Source organism: Rattus norvegicus, chromosome 19 (assembly GCF_021556685.1).
Source record: "Rattus norvegicus strain SHRSP/BbbUtx chromosome 19, alternate assembly SHRSP_T2T, whole genome shotgun sequence".
In the NCBI taxonomy this organism is placed as follows: domain Eukaryota; kingdom Metazoa; phylum Chordata; class Mammalia; order Rodentia; family Muridae; genus Rattus; species Rattus norvegicus.
Window position 1 is genome coordinate 68,092,069 of NC_141552.1, and position 14,539 is coordinate 68,106,607.

The following is a 14,539-nucleotide window of genomic DNA, read 5'->3' on the forward strand; positions in this document are numbered from 1 at the left end:
AGCGAGCGTTAACACCATTGACTGCTGAGCTTACCTGTGGGAATAGGAAAACAGAATGAGGTAACTGGAGAGATGGCTCGGCGGTTAGGAACACTGACTTCTCTTCTGGATAGACCCAGGTTCAATTCCCAGCCAACACAGCAGCTCACAGCTGTCTGCAGATCTGACACCCTCACACACATACATGCAAAACAGCAACATGTTTTTTAATGAAATGATTTATTATGAAATAAACAGATTAAAAAAACCAGAATGGCAAACTGAGCTGAGACAGCGCAGCAGGCTGGAACCACTGGCTTCTGCTCTGAACCTGCTTGCCCCTCCTCCTTTCTGGAAAGGGTCACAGATCCTCTCCTCCCTTGAGAACTGGCCACCACTGACGCCCATGTAGATAGCAGGTTCTGTTTGCTAAACGCCAAACTGTCTTAACTAGAAACTTGTGAACTTTAGATTCTGTAAAAACTTGTTTAGGGCCGGGAGAATCTCTTTGGGGCGGGGATCAAAAGACCACCCTAAGACAATCACAACGCCCTACCATACACAAACCTTGAATATTTCTGATTGAAGCTGGGCCTAGTTAAGCAATAGCTACAGGCTACTGCTGCATGCTAATTGAAGATTAGCTCTAAGGGCTGAGAACTTCTCGTGGAGGAAAGCTGAGGATCCCCTAACAAATTCAGTGTCTTTCAGGACTGCCTGTGTCTTTCTTATATATATCCACTTTCTGACTAGTAAGAGGTGACTAGGGAGGGCTGGGGTAATAGCTCAGTCAATGTGCATGCTGTGTGAGCATAAAAATCAACAGTTCTAGTCCTTAAAACTCACATTTAAAAATGTGACGGGCAAACTGCTTGGAGATCTTCAGTTTAGCCTGCCTGCTTTTCTGAGTTCTAACTCAAGCATGGTAACAGTCAAAATCCTAAGCATGTAAAATGCTCTGGGCTTTCTCACCCTCTGAAGGGCATCTTAATACAGTGATCTAAGCAACGGCCAGAGCTCGAGTTCCCGTGCTGGAGACAGGCAGGTCCCAGGAGCTCACTGGCTTGCCAGCCTGTCCTACTTCCTTAGCTCCAGGTGACTGAGAGACAGTCTTGAAATGCAAGGTAGGGAACTGGAGAGAAAGCGCAGCAAAGAGCAGTAGTGGCTCCGAGTTCCGAGTTCCATTCCCAGCACCACACGGCGGCTTACAACCATCTGTGGTTCCAGTTCCATGGGGTCCGTCACCTCCTCCGGCCTCCCTGAACACCAAGCATGCAAGTGATACACAGACATACATGGCAGGTAGAGACACCTACACAAACCTAAAACCAAACAGCCAGGCAGACAGTACCTAAGAGACGGCAGCTGAGGCTACCCTCTAGTCTCCTCCACACACGTGCATGTGAACCTGAACACATGTATGCACGTGCACATACATGAACATGTGCAGGTGGCCCTGAGTCGGTATGGCGGAAGATACAGTCAAGGCCGTGGTGGGCACAGAAGCTTGCTGTGGATGATGGGGTAGTAAGGTGGGTACAAGAGTGGTGTGGATTCCAGTAAGGCCTGAGTGGAGGAGGTAGGTGGACTATGCAGGGGGAGGGAGAAGTCACAGCAGTTAAGGAGGCAGACACATGACTACCACCAAGCACTGGGGCAGGTGCTGCCTCTGGCCCTGGGAGTGTGATGGGTGCAGTTAGGGCAATGTCAGCTTCCTGTCAATCTGATTTGGGATCAGGACAGTGCTCCTTTGCCACCGAGATCCAAGTCAGTATTGGCTAAGAGAGCATCTGGCCAGTCAGGATTCACAGTGTGGTCCTTTCCTGTGTAGGCCACTTCCATCTCAGCAAGCCCTGCCTATTCATGTGTCCTGCACAGCTGTGTGGGCCAAACCCTGAGGTGACTGAAGCCAGGTCCTGTGCTGTGGCCAGAGCAAGAACTCAGGCATGGCTGTTTCCCTTAGGATGGCTTTCCATAGAGCAGGCCGTTCTCGCCCTTCCTAATGCTGCGACCCTTTAACTCAGTTCCTCGTGTTGTGATGACGCGTCCCCACAACCACAAAACTGTTTCATCACTGTAAGTTTTCCATTGTAATAAGCTGAAAACTGTAAATATCTGAGAAGCACTGCTGTAGTTAATTTTGCTGGAGGAAACCTTCATCCAGAGCACGGACTTAGGCTTGGTCCTCTGCACTCAGAACAGAGCTGTTTGTGGATCATTTTGTCCTCTGAGGTGTTTCTACAATACTTGGTGGTCAGTAGACTTCTCTGCCTTCCTTAAGGTTTGAGCATAAATATTTACACAATACATTACAAAGCAGAAACCAAAGCTAGTTACTTATTCTGGGCCTCTGGTCCAAGCTGGCAGTCCTCAGCTGTCTAAGCCCTGCTGGCTCATGGCGGTGGTACTCCGCAGCCCCCAGGCTCTCCTTGAGAAGATGGTGTCAGCTGATGCAGTGACCTTCCATAGCTCCTCCATGCTCTGAGGTCTCTCCCTAGTGCTGTCCTGTTACGATCTTCTAAATGGGGCTGCTGATGGGGTGAGCAGGTGAAGGTGTTTGCTGCCAAGCCTGACACCCAAATTTGATTCCTGGGACCCGCATGCTGGGAGAACCAGACCCCGTGACTTCCACACAAGCACTGTGGCAATATGCCCTTGCTTACAAATAAATAAGCTTAAAAACATCATTTAAATTATCCAACAAATTAGATTTCATCTTGTGGGTTGTTTTGGCAATGCTCTCAGCGCATTATGACAACGTCCTATGGCCGGCCACAACCTGCAGGTTTTTAAACCTGTGTGCACAGCTTGCTGGACAAGACACTCCTCGGATGGGAAATATCAAAATTGTTCCTGTCACCAGAGAGTTCCCTTTAATGAATCTCAGTCTCTGAGGAGATGCTGACATCCAGGCAGGGGTGACATCACTGTAAAATGGCCTTGTGAGGGAGATTACAGCTACAAGTAGGTTTGGGGACCCTGTCAGAATCACCTGTGTGTTACCTAACAGCCAGTTACTCCTATTACAGAGGTGTAGTTTTGGAAATTCTTACAATGTGGACTCACACGCGTGTCAGGCTGACTCCCACAGAGCCAATGGATAACAAGTGCAGTCAGTGTCTTCATGAGTCCAAAAGGCACTTCAACCCCATTCACAGAGACAGTGAAATTAAAAGTGGAGAGTGACCAGTGTGCCAACAGCAGCAACCTGCAACAGGAGGGGAGCCCGGGCACAGCCCCGCACTCCGCAGGGTCGCTGCCTGCCCACAGACTCACTGCTCAAACGAGAAAGACCCTGTGGAACAAGAGTGAGCAGCCACAGGGTCAGCAGGTCCTGTGCCTTCGCACTGCCACTGTTCCTGCTCCTCTCTGGAGCTGACAGGGACTTCATTTGGATACCCTGGAAGAATTGATTTTCTTGATATCGGCGGGGCTTAGAATCAATGTCCCATTTCTAAATTTTCCAACTTGTGCAGCCCGTCCACTTGACAAAATGCTGGGAGCCAACTTCTTGGATCTCCTGCATTGAAAGCAAGAGAAAGGTGCGGGTGGTTAGAGCAGGAGCAGCCACAGCCTGTAGCTTCCTCCCCTGTGCAGGCCCCGCCACAGTTGCACGGGCCTCTTGCTTCAGGAAGGTGTGGAACACTATATCCAGGGTGGCCCTTTCTCTCCACTCCGTTCCTGTCAGACGTCACGGCACTGAACTGACCCCTGGCTCACACCCCCACCCCCACTCACTCCCGCAGTATTGCCAAGCTCCTCTGGAGCCTTTTACAGGGCTCACCGGTACCCAGTGGCAACCTGTTTTCACAGTTGGGGCTTCTCTCACTGTCCCTGGGGGGCAGCCTGCTGGGCTGAGGGCTGGGGTGCCACGCACACTCAAGGCACCATGAGGGAACCAAGCACAAGGTATGGCCAGTGACAACCCGGTGACTGTGCCACTACTCACCTGTCCTCCTGACTTCTCCCTTTCCTCTTCTTTCTCTTGAAAATGTCTGTCTCCTGGGCCTGCATTACCATTTAAGATAATATGTCAGTAATGGATAATGAATAGTCAAAAACAGCGATGGGCTTGTGACAAAAGGCCATAGGAAGGCCATTTATTTAAAACATTTCCAAGTTGGTATAAACATAAACCAGGGGTGGGAGAGATGGCTTACCAGTTAAGAGCACTGGCTGCCCTTCTAGTGGTCCCGAGTTCATTCCCAGCACCCGTACTGTGGCTCACAACCATCTGTAACTGTATTCCCATGGGATCTGATGCTTTTTTTTTTTTTTTTGTCTGATGCCCTCTTGTGTCATGCAGGCTTATATGCAAATACAGCACTCATATACATAAAATACATAAATAAATAATAATAAAAACCCATCAACCGCAAAGTCTCACCTGGAACCCTGTGACGTTGGCACTTACATGTGATTCTACTCAAAAGGCAGAGGCATGAGACTGACAATTCTAAGCCAGCCTGTGCCACATAGTGAGTCCCTTTCACAAAAACCCAAGGACCCAGTTGAGGTTTCCCTCACGGCCACAACCCCTGGAGGACAGGGCTTCCTTGGGGCAACCACAGCTCACACTGTTGATGCCTCAAGGCCTCCCTGCCTTACTCAAGACCAGGCGCCTCAGCTGGCCAGATGAAGCTTGGCTGAGATAATGGGGGTGGAGAGGGCCCCTAAGGCAACGTGTGGAGCAGCCCTGAGGTAGCCAGGCCACACCTACCGCTCTCTTTTCTTCTTCCATTGAGGTCCTCTTTTCTTTGATTTGCTCCTGCAAAACCTTGTAATTCACGTAAGTGTTTTTGGGAGGCTGAAAGGAAGGAATAAAGACATCATCAGTTTCTATTCTGTAATAATAAACAGTGGCCCCAGGGCCCCAGGGCTGTCCCCTCCCCCAGGCCTGGCCACAGCAGCAGCCCTCACCTTAGCCCCCAGCATGATGGCCCGCTCCCGCTCCAGGACTCTTTCTTTTCCTTTGCCATAGCCTGTGATCCCAAAGCGGTGTACTTCCAGACGAGCCTGTGGGTGGATAACAGTCAGACCGTGTGCCAACCACCCCCAGCAGCCTCTCGGCCACACAGGCCCCACAGAGCTGCTGTGGCTGAGGAAACACCACCAGGCTCTTGAACTGCTGCTCTCAGTGTTGCCTCTTGTCCACTCTCACGGCTGAAGCAATGGACTCTGCATGGACTGTGCCAGCACTGGGATTCAGGCAGCACCTGTACTCTGACTGGATGTTCTCCCCCAGCCCAGTGCCAGAGGGGCAGCCACTCAGAAGAAGACGCCTCTCCAAACATGCTGCCCACAGTGGGTCAGATGCAACTCTCAGTGGCTGTTCCCTCCTGCCCTCTTCTCAGGTGTCTTAGAACCTGGGGCACCGTGGACACATGCCCCTGCCTTTCTAACTTACACTGTGTTACTGCACTGCACTGCACAATCCTGGTGCTGGGAAGTGAACAGCAGTCACGTAAACGCTGCAAGACTAGGTTTGCCACATCCTCAGTCTAGTGTGCATTAAAGCTGTCAGCTCACAGTAAACTAATGACAGCCCTAGAGAGGAACTAAAAGCTACCGCAGTTGCTTACCTTTTCTAGGTTAAATTCCTGAATAACCACATCTTTTTCAAGGACCTTTGTTTTATTCTGCAAAGAAAACAAATATTTATTAGAACTACCAATGAGCCAGATACAGCAGCACACACCTGTAACCCCAGGAGAAAAGCGGCAGGAAGTGGCTACTCCTTTGAGGCCAGTCTGGGCTACACTGTGAAACCCTGTCTCAAAACAAACATCCCAACAACTATGATGTATATGTATAAAATAAAATAAAAGCAAATACCCATTCCCTCAGAAAACAACAAATGTTGGCGAAGGTGTTGAGAAACTGAAACCTTGCACTCTAAGCACAAATGCTAAAGGGGCAGCCGCAATGGGCAGAGTGCCACCTCCTCAGAACAGTAAGGGCAAACAAAGTGTGCACACAGCTGAGCTGTTCCGCCCTGCCGGGGGCTTGCAAAGGTGTCTGTACACCGAGGTTCACAGTAGCTGCCTTCACAACAGCTCCAAGGGCAACCCAGATGTGTACTGATGGATGAACAGGTTAAAATGTGGTTTATACTTAGCTTTTAAGGGGGATATCTTGAGTTGGGGTGTAGCTCAGTGGCAGAGCGCTAACCTCGTAAACATGAGGTTAGCACTAAATAAAGTGCTAATACAATAAAGCAGTGAGCAGAACATGACTTATACCACGTCATGAAGAGCAGGCGGGCACTGTGAAACAGACCAGTCACAGAGGGCAAGTAGTGCCCCATGCCACTTCCATCCCTCATCTCTATGTAGGCCAGGCTGTCCCTCCACTCAGAGATCCACCTGAAGACACACACACCAGGCCTTGCTTTGGTCCTTTTCATCTAGGTCAAGGGGCCTTGATTCCTAGGGTAGTGACAATGGAAACCGGGCAGCTTGAGAGGGGGGTGGGGGACAACCTCACTGACTGCCCTAGGAGCCATGTGCCACCCGAATGGACACCCTCCCTGCTTAAGAGCCCAAGAATGTCCTCCTCTCAGGAAGCTGCACCCCAATTAAAGGACAGGCTTTCATCTGTGCCTTAAGCGCCAGTCTAGGCCACCCCATTTCAAATCCAGAATGCTGAGTGGAACTCCTCACTCACTTCGTTGCTACTCAGGGTCAGCACCCCAGTTCTACCCTCTAACTCCTCTAAGAGATAGGAAAGAAGGATAAAGGAGGGAGGGAGAGAGAGCATGCTCTCAATCAATTGACTTGCCAAATGTGCCTCCCAGTTTCCAGCCCAGCCCCTTCAAATATTTCCCAACCATCCCTCCCTCAGTTCCCCAACAGTCCCTTCTCCCAATTTTCCTAACACTAACAGCTCCAAACGATACCAACTGTTGTAGCCTATCTGCTCAGCTCAGCTTCTCCTGGCTTAACAGTCTCCTGACAATGTCTTCTGTACCAACTGCCTTCTCCTCTCACTCAGCTAACCCAATCCCCTTTTGAAACCTCAGCTCAATTTTTAAATTTCCTATCTTGTTGCCAGAAATTCAAGAAGAGATGACACTCTGGGACATAGGGTCAAGCAGTCTAAGAGCTAAGAATTCTTAAAGGGCCAGTTGGCTAGCAACTGGGGATCCTTTAAAAGCCCAGACAGACCAGACAAATCTCACTACATTCCCCCATTTGCTGTGGCTTCCAAGTCTGCAGCCTTGAAGCTGCCCTGGGTGCCCCTGTAGCCACACTGCTGCAGTCAGTTTTGCTTTTCCGTTCGGATGTCTGCTGGGATTTTCTGGTCTCTCAGAAGCATATTTACAACTGAGACAGAACCTAACAGCAATGCTTCTTTTCCCTTTAAGTGGGTACCACTTCCTGACCCTTTTATACTTCTCTTATATTTTTGGTTGTGAGCCTAGCTTTAACGGCTGAGCCATTTCTCCAGCCCTCTTTTCTACTTCATTCTCCATGAAGTTGCTTAATCTGCACCCCAGCTATGCTTGCAGCCCTGACTTGGGCATGCAGGATTCGGTGTTTAACATGGTCTGTCTTAAAAGTCCTGCTCAAGGGCCTGCTGTCACTCTGCACTGTGGCTGGTCCAGTGTTTTCAGAATGCCTCCCCTACTCGGTGCTGGGCTTTATTAGTTTGGTGGTATCCACAGCTTTTCATTACCCGTGGAAATCCAAACAGATCCAGGTTCCCTAAACAAACATCTGCTGACTTCCACTCTGATGTTAACTCATCCTTATAGTATACAGGCTGACTTGAGTTCAGTTTTTTCTTTTACCCAGTGTCTCTCAGATGCTGTTGTTCCTTTCTTGTTAATGCTCAGAAAATGGAAAGTTAACAGAGCACTCCTGGTCTATTTGTGTGTGTGTGTGTGTGTGTGTGTGTGTGTGTGTGTGTGTGTGTGTGTGTGTCTGTCTGTCTGTCTGTCTTTATTCTTTATTGAAAGTTACCAGAGCACTATTAGTCTACCCTGGGGCCTTTACTCTTGCTCACACCTCTCCTTCTTTAAATCCTACTTGGCCAATCCTTTTGAATTTTCCTAAAAGCAGGCACAAACAACAGTGTTTAATGAGGTCAGGAAAGCAGGCCCTCTAGCATTTAGGATTAAGTCAGAAACCTTTTAATTTTTACTTTGTTTGTTAAAATACTATCTTTCCTTTGCGTAACAAGCCCTGTAGGAGAATGATTTGAAGGCAAAATAACTAAAGTACAGTCCAGTTTGGGATCTACATGATCCAGATATGAATCTTGCAGACTCTTCTCTACCGAAGTTAACTTTCTCTGCTTCCTTTGCTAGCTGGCTTAGACTGTAAGTCTGAATCTCCTTGTAATGTCTGAAACAAATTACTTCACTCTTGAGTAATTAATCCAATAGTGGGCTGTAGTGTACATCTCCCACTGATTTTTGAAAATCATTAACAGTTCACAACTGATCTGTACATTCTGTAGTTAATTTTTTTTGTTGACTTATTTTCTCGCAAGTATCGGCATCAGAATCAGCCAACAGAACACCATGTATGTGAAGGTAAATGACGGACTGAGGGAACTGCCCGCAGGTGGTTTCTAGTGGCTGCTGCACACAGTGTTGACAGAGTTGGACTACTCAACACTCCTGTGGAGAAGCTCCCGCTGACCCCTTACACAGGCTGAACATCATTATTCAAAGGCACCGTGAGGCAGTTTCCCCTCATCCTGCTTCTCAAGGGAATAGTAAAAAAGCAGTCTTTTGAATCAATTATCACAGGCCACGCCACAGGTAATCAAGGAAATAAAAGAATTCCAGGTTCTCACTGGCTGGAATATTCTATCCACAGCTCTCAAACCTGTTAACATCCTCATTTCCTCATTTCTTATAACAAATACAGGGGATGATGGCACGGGCTGGGAAACTTTCCTATGCGTTCAGCCTCAAAGTTCTGCCCCAGGCTTGTTAGTCAACCATTTTTTTAAAGTTTTATTTATCCCTCTACTTCATGAATACAAATGCTCTGTCTTCAGACACACCAGAAGGGGCATCAGACCCCATTACAGATGGGTGGGAGCCGCCATGTGGATGCTGGGAATTGAACTCAGGACCTCTGGAAGAGCAGTCAGTGCTCTAACCACTGAGCCATCTCTCCAGCCCATTAACCATTCTAGGGATAGGGCTATTGGTTTAATTTCAGCAGTATCAGACCACTCCCCCACTCATAAATTTGAAGACTCAATCCCTACTGTGTCCTGTTTTTGAACAACCTGCACTCTGTGGTTGTTCTGGGAGACATTTTTCAATACTGTTCCCAGAAGCATCTTCTACTTCACCCCTTATTTTAGGGACTGTCACTGGCATTGATGGGACATTAACTGAGTTCCCCACTTCACCCCTTATTTTAGGGACTGTCACTAGCATTGATGGGACATTAACTGAGTTCCCCACTGTTGTAATAAGTCTCATTCCCCTAAATTAATGGCTATGCCAGCCACATAAGGCCTTAACATTTCCATCTGGCCCTACACATTTGACCCATCACAAACTGTTTTATCCAGTTCCTAGAAACTGGGTATAACTGTGTGAAGTGGCCATTCTGAATTCCAAGGTTTTTGTGAAATGATGACGTAATACAGCTCATGTCCACCAAACCTCCTACCTCAATGTTATTCACTTGCAGCTTTATTTTGGCCTTCTATCATTAACAACTGTTTGCCCACATACTCGTTTTCCTGTGCTTGAAAACCCGCCTGATCTTACTGCTCAGCAGCTCTGCCCTTGATATAGGGAACGGTAACAGCTTGCATCTCTTTTTACATAAGTCATTACTTTAACTTCTCCTTTGAAACCATCTATAATTCCTGGATGAACCATGAGTCAAACTCTTCCTTCCCAAGGTCATCCCTACTGTCCCTGTGGGCAAAGGACCATAAACTCCAGTAGTTACCTTAGAGCTCTGAATTTTGGAGGACAGTGTAAGGTAACTACTGTCATAGCTTCCCATATACTTGAGTTTTGCTTTGTTTCGGTTTGATTGGAAGGAACTCATCATGCACTTCAGGCTAGCCTGGAATTCTTTTTGATTTTGTTTGTAACCATGGCTGGTCTACGCCTTGCTATGTAAGTAAGGCTGGATTCACTTTGTGCTGATCCTCCTGAGCTCAGGGAAGACCGGTGTAAGGTATCACACCTGGCTGTCTTCATGAACTTTAAAGAACACAGTCCTCTGCTCTAAGACCTGGGAAGGGCTGGCTTCCTCAGCTCTCGCATGTCATCTCAGGTCTCTGTCCCCTCTGCCCTACTCCTGCTGGTCTTCCAGTTCTTTGAATCAGTCAGGCATGCAACAGGGTTGGCAAGGCTGTTTCATCACCTGCATCTGTGGTGTGCCTGTCCCTCAATACTGAGCATTATCTGCTTGGGCCTCACTTCCCTGACCACAATACCTAGAGGGGGCAGAGGCACATGCATGCACACACACGCTTTCAAAGGGCAGAGAATGGTTGAGGATTTAGCTCAGTGGTAGAGCACTTGCAACAAGTTCAAAACATAGAGGTTCCTGAGACAATCCAAGTACAAGGAAATACTCACAAAGAGGTTAGAGAGGCATTGTTAATGACGGACGGGGAAACCCAGACTCATACAACGCCAGCTCTTTCCCCCACTGTATTAATGGACAAGCTTTCCACTCTAAGAAGAGGGGCAAGAGTGAGATAAAAGATGCTGGAGCCTGAGAGACTTGAGGCGGTAAGGAAGGGCGCAGAGACAGATCGTGTTAGTCTTGAAACCTGTTTAACACTGAGAATAAGTTTTTGTGCTTTCCCAAACCTTGGCACACTAGAAAAAACAAATTCTCGTGGGCTCCTAAACTAAGAGGAGATGGCCAAGGGCCATTCTTCGGTCCTGCTATGACAGGCCCCACTGCTAGTATCTGGTGCTCAAGCAGGAAGCTTAGAGCCTTAAAGTAAGAACAGGTGTGACTGCAGCCTGGAGTCCTAATGAGCCAAGGAGAGCTGTGAGCAAGCCAGGTATGAAACGGCTCAAGACTCAAGAACACTAACGGGTGGTTCGCGGTTTGCAATACTGGGTATAGAGTCCTGGAGCTCCTGAATGCCAGGCAAGTGCTGTAATCACTGAGCCCCTCCGTCCAAGTGATGCTGTTTAAAACAGTGCGAATGTGGTAAACAAGGGCATAAACACTCACTCATGCGTACATCCCTGAAGAATAAGGCTCACTTCTAGCTATAAAAAGACAATGGCCATGCCCTAGTCTCAGAACCCAGCTTATGGGACCTTGTCTGCAGAAAGGATCTTAGAGAGCAGTTAGGGGTCTCGGTGGTGAGGAGCATCCTAGATGGAGGGGAAGCCCTAAAACCAATGACAGGTAGGTACCCTGAGAGACAGGACAGGAACAGGCCTAGACTCACAGGGTTAGCAAGCATGGGAAGGCAAGGCACAGACTGCAGTTATACAGCCATCAGCCAGGGGTGCAGAGAGCCCCCCTGGCCAGAGGAGCTTCTCTAGTCCTGGAGCCCTGGAAGGAAACCCGGCCCTGCCAAGCCATTTCTTTTTTTGATAGACAAAAGTTTATGGGGCATGAGGAAGGCTAAAGAATGGAGTAACTCTGAATTTTAGCAATGAATTAAAAGAATCCATTAGTATATTCTTGTTGCAGTGAAACGGGGGGCAGAGCAGAGAAGACCATTTGTGGGAGTAACCACCCCACCCTAACAAACTGAATTTGAAGGGGTTGGGGATTTAGCTCAGTAGTACAGCACTTGCCTAGCAAGTGCAAGTGCAAGGCCCTGGGTTCAGTCCTCAGGTCTGGGGGAAAAAAAAAAAGCAAAAAAAAAAAACCAAACTGAATTTGAGGTAAGATTTACAAGGTATCTGACAGAGAGTGCTGCACAGGAAAATAGTTACTTTTCAACCAGATTGTGAGTTCACACAGCGAGGGCTGGTGTACACTTTGGTCAGTGCTGTCCTAAAATAGCTCCAACAATGCTATGTCTTAAAGTAGCTGCTGGCGAACAGCAGGAGTGGCAGAGAGAACTGCTTTTCTTCTGAGCACTGACAACCAAAGTTTATTAGGTAGGAAGACAGCTAAGCAGGCCTGGTTTTATCAAAGCCTGAAACCTCCTTTTGGGGAGGTCAGGGTCTCACTATGTAGACCAGTCTGGCCCCGAATTCACAGAGACCCACCTGCTTGTCTCCTCCTGAGTGCTGGGATTAGAAGTGCAATCATAGGCCTGGCAAGCCCTGAAGCTCTTCTTTTTTTTTTTTTTGGTTCTTTTTTTCGGAGCTGGGGACCGAACCCAGGGCCTTGCGCTTCCTAGGTAAGCGCTCTACCACTGAGCTAAATCCCCAGCCCCCCTGAAGCTCTTCTTAAGACAGCCTTGGCTCCTTGATTTGCAGGTGGCTACCTCCCAAGTACTGAGCAATCAATACTTGGCTGACAAGAGTATTTCCGTATACCTAAGGCCTCAAGGTACTAATGTCATAAATTTACCTACCGAGCACTAATGAGATTTATAGTCTCACTTTCCTCTGGGGAATCGGGTTTGGCAACCTTAGTCAGTTGGCCTGCATGGTGGGTAAGAACCAAATGCCGGGGCCTGAAGGTAGCCCTGGGGCCCCGGGCACGGCCTGAGGTCACCGTGCACCGCACCCTTTCCACACAGGCAGGAGCCAGCCGGTCCATTACCTTTGCCGGTTTATCTTCCTCTGACTTTGGTTTTCTTTTTTCACTTCTGCTGTGGAACTCTACCACTTCCACTAGCTTGCTGTCGTTCTCTAGGGGAAAGAGGGAGACTGCAGTCGTAGCAGCGGGGACTTCTGAAGGGGCAGCGGGAGCAGACTGCAGTTCTTCCCTGAGCTTCTTGAAAAAGCTGGAAGCGCTCTTCCTCTGGTCTCGCCCAGGAGACGCAGGCAGGGGAAGCGGTTCTGCTGCCCTGTCTGCCACCGTCTCCGAGTCTCTCTTCTTTTCCTTCTTCTTTCTGGTCCTTTTCTGCTCTGTTTCACCTTCTGTCTCTCCTGTTTGTTTCAACATTAAAAAAAAAAAATTTTTTTTTTTTTAAAGATAGCTTTAGTTAACACTAATACCAAAGGAATGTCACTGGCCATGACCTGGACACAGGCATCCATTCTTAGACCCAAAGAAACAAAGTGCATGGGGCCAGGTCTCACGGCTTCAGTTTGAGCCCCAATACCCACAAGGCGGAACTGACCCGTGAGTGTTTTTTCATTGCGTGTGGTGGATGGAGGTGGCACCCACCCACCCACACAGATAAAAATAAAAATGTAACTTGAAAAAAAGTTTTAGAAATCAAACTCCTTCCTTCCTTCCTTCCTAGGTGGCTGTGTACATCTCTGATCTTTAGTAATACAATTAATTGCTCTAGTCCTCACACCTGCTCCTTACTCGGTGCCAGCGTGCCATAGTTCCCAGGACCGTAACTGGCAACACCATCATTCTTTGTATTAAAAGCACCTGCCTCTACACTAGCATTTTTTTTAAACCACACTGCAGGGTTATGGGTTCATGTCTGGGTTCTTCCTGTTTCCTTTCCATTTTAAATTTAAAGGGACGCACAGCTAAATGGCTTTACTTTAAATACCTCTACTTTCTACTAAATTTCTTATCTTCGGTTTGTTTCTTCTGCTCAGACTCTCAACAGTGACCTGAAATTTGAACCAGAATTCTGAGCCTCATGACTCACCTACAGTGTGGGCACAAGAGCTTTCTAAACACTAGCTGTGTACTCAATAACGTACTTGTGGCCATTTTAACTCGGCCAGTATGGATATAAAAATGAGTAAGAAGAATCCGGGTGACTTGAGCAACTATCTTAATAAATTCCAGCACATGCGGATATAAACTTTATTTATGATTTTAAAAAAATTAAGTCTTAAAACTTGTAAAAGTCGGAGGCCAAGTGCTGTCTGTCCTCCACTCCATGGACACTGAGAACCTAAAACGGACAAGTAAACTCGGCTCAGAATGTCACATCAGGCTCTAGATCTTGAGACTCGAGCTCTTAAGGGGAACCTTTAATATATTTAAGGTTGCTCTAACAGTTAATGAGGGAAACACACAAAAAGCATGTACACCTGGAACGTTCTTCCGAGTTCTAAGCTTTTTTCTTTTTAATCGTCTAAGTGAGCTTGGAATTTTGAGTAACCACTCCAAAATAAACACAATTGAGCGTTTGCTACGTGTCTGGTTCTAAAAGTCAGGCAATCTGCGTGAGCACTTCAGCCTGACTTTAGTATCCAGCTCTGATTTTTCTTTCCTGCTCAGTGAGAAGGAGAGCGAAAGGTCGGCCAAGAAGTAGGTGAAAAGGTCTCGGAGAGGGAGGCGCTGCAGGAAAGAGCCCGCCGGTCGGCATGGCTCCAGGAAATCTCGTAGCCCGTGGTCCCGCCGCCTTGCGATGCATCTCGCTGCCTTTGGCCGCCTCCTCCCAGGAGATACGCTCACCCAGGTCGTAGAGGGTCCGCAGCACGGCGTCCAGGAGCGCCTCCGAACCAGGAAGCTCAGAGGAATCCAACTCTCGCTCTGCCGCCATTGGAATCAGCACGGAC

The 14,539-nt window shown here is 48.0% G+C and overlaps 1 protein-coding gene across 1 annotated transcript; it reads right to left on the reverse strand.

The window, feature by feature from the left end:
* Positions 1–200: 200 nt before the first annotated feature.
* Positions 201–14,533, reverse strand: Fsaf1 (40S small subunit processome assembly factor 1). Its single transcript, NM_001034919.2, is given in 7 exon segments — positions 201–3,499; positions 3,929–3,987; positions 4,700–4,786; positions 4,900–4,995; positions 5,562–5,618; positions 12,663–12,991; positions 14,436–14,533. Coding segments are annotated over 7 exon segments (849 nt in total). The 5' UTR covers positions 14,524–14,533; the 3' UTR covers positions 201–3,366.
* Positions 14,534–14,539: the final 6 nt, after the last annotated feature.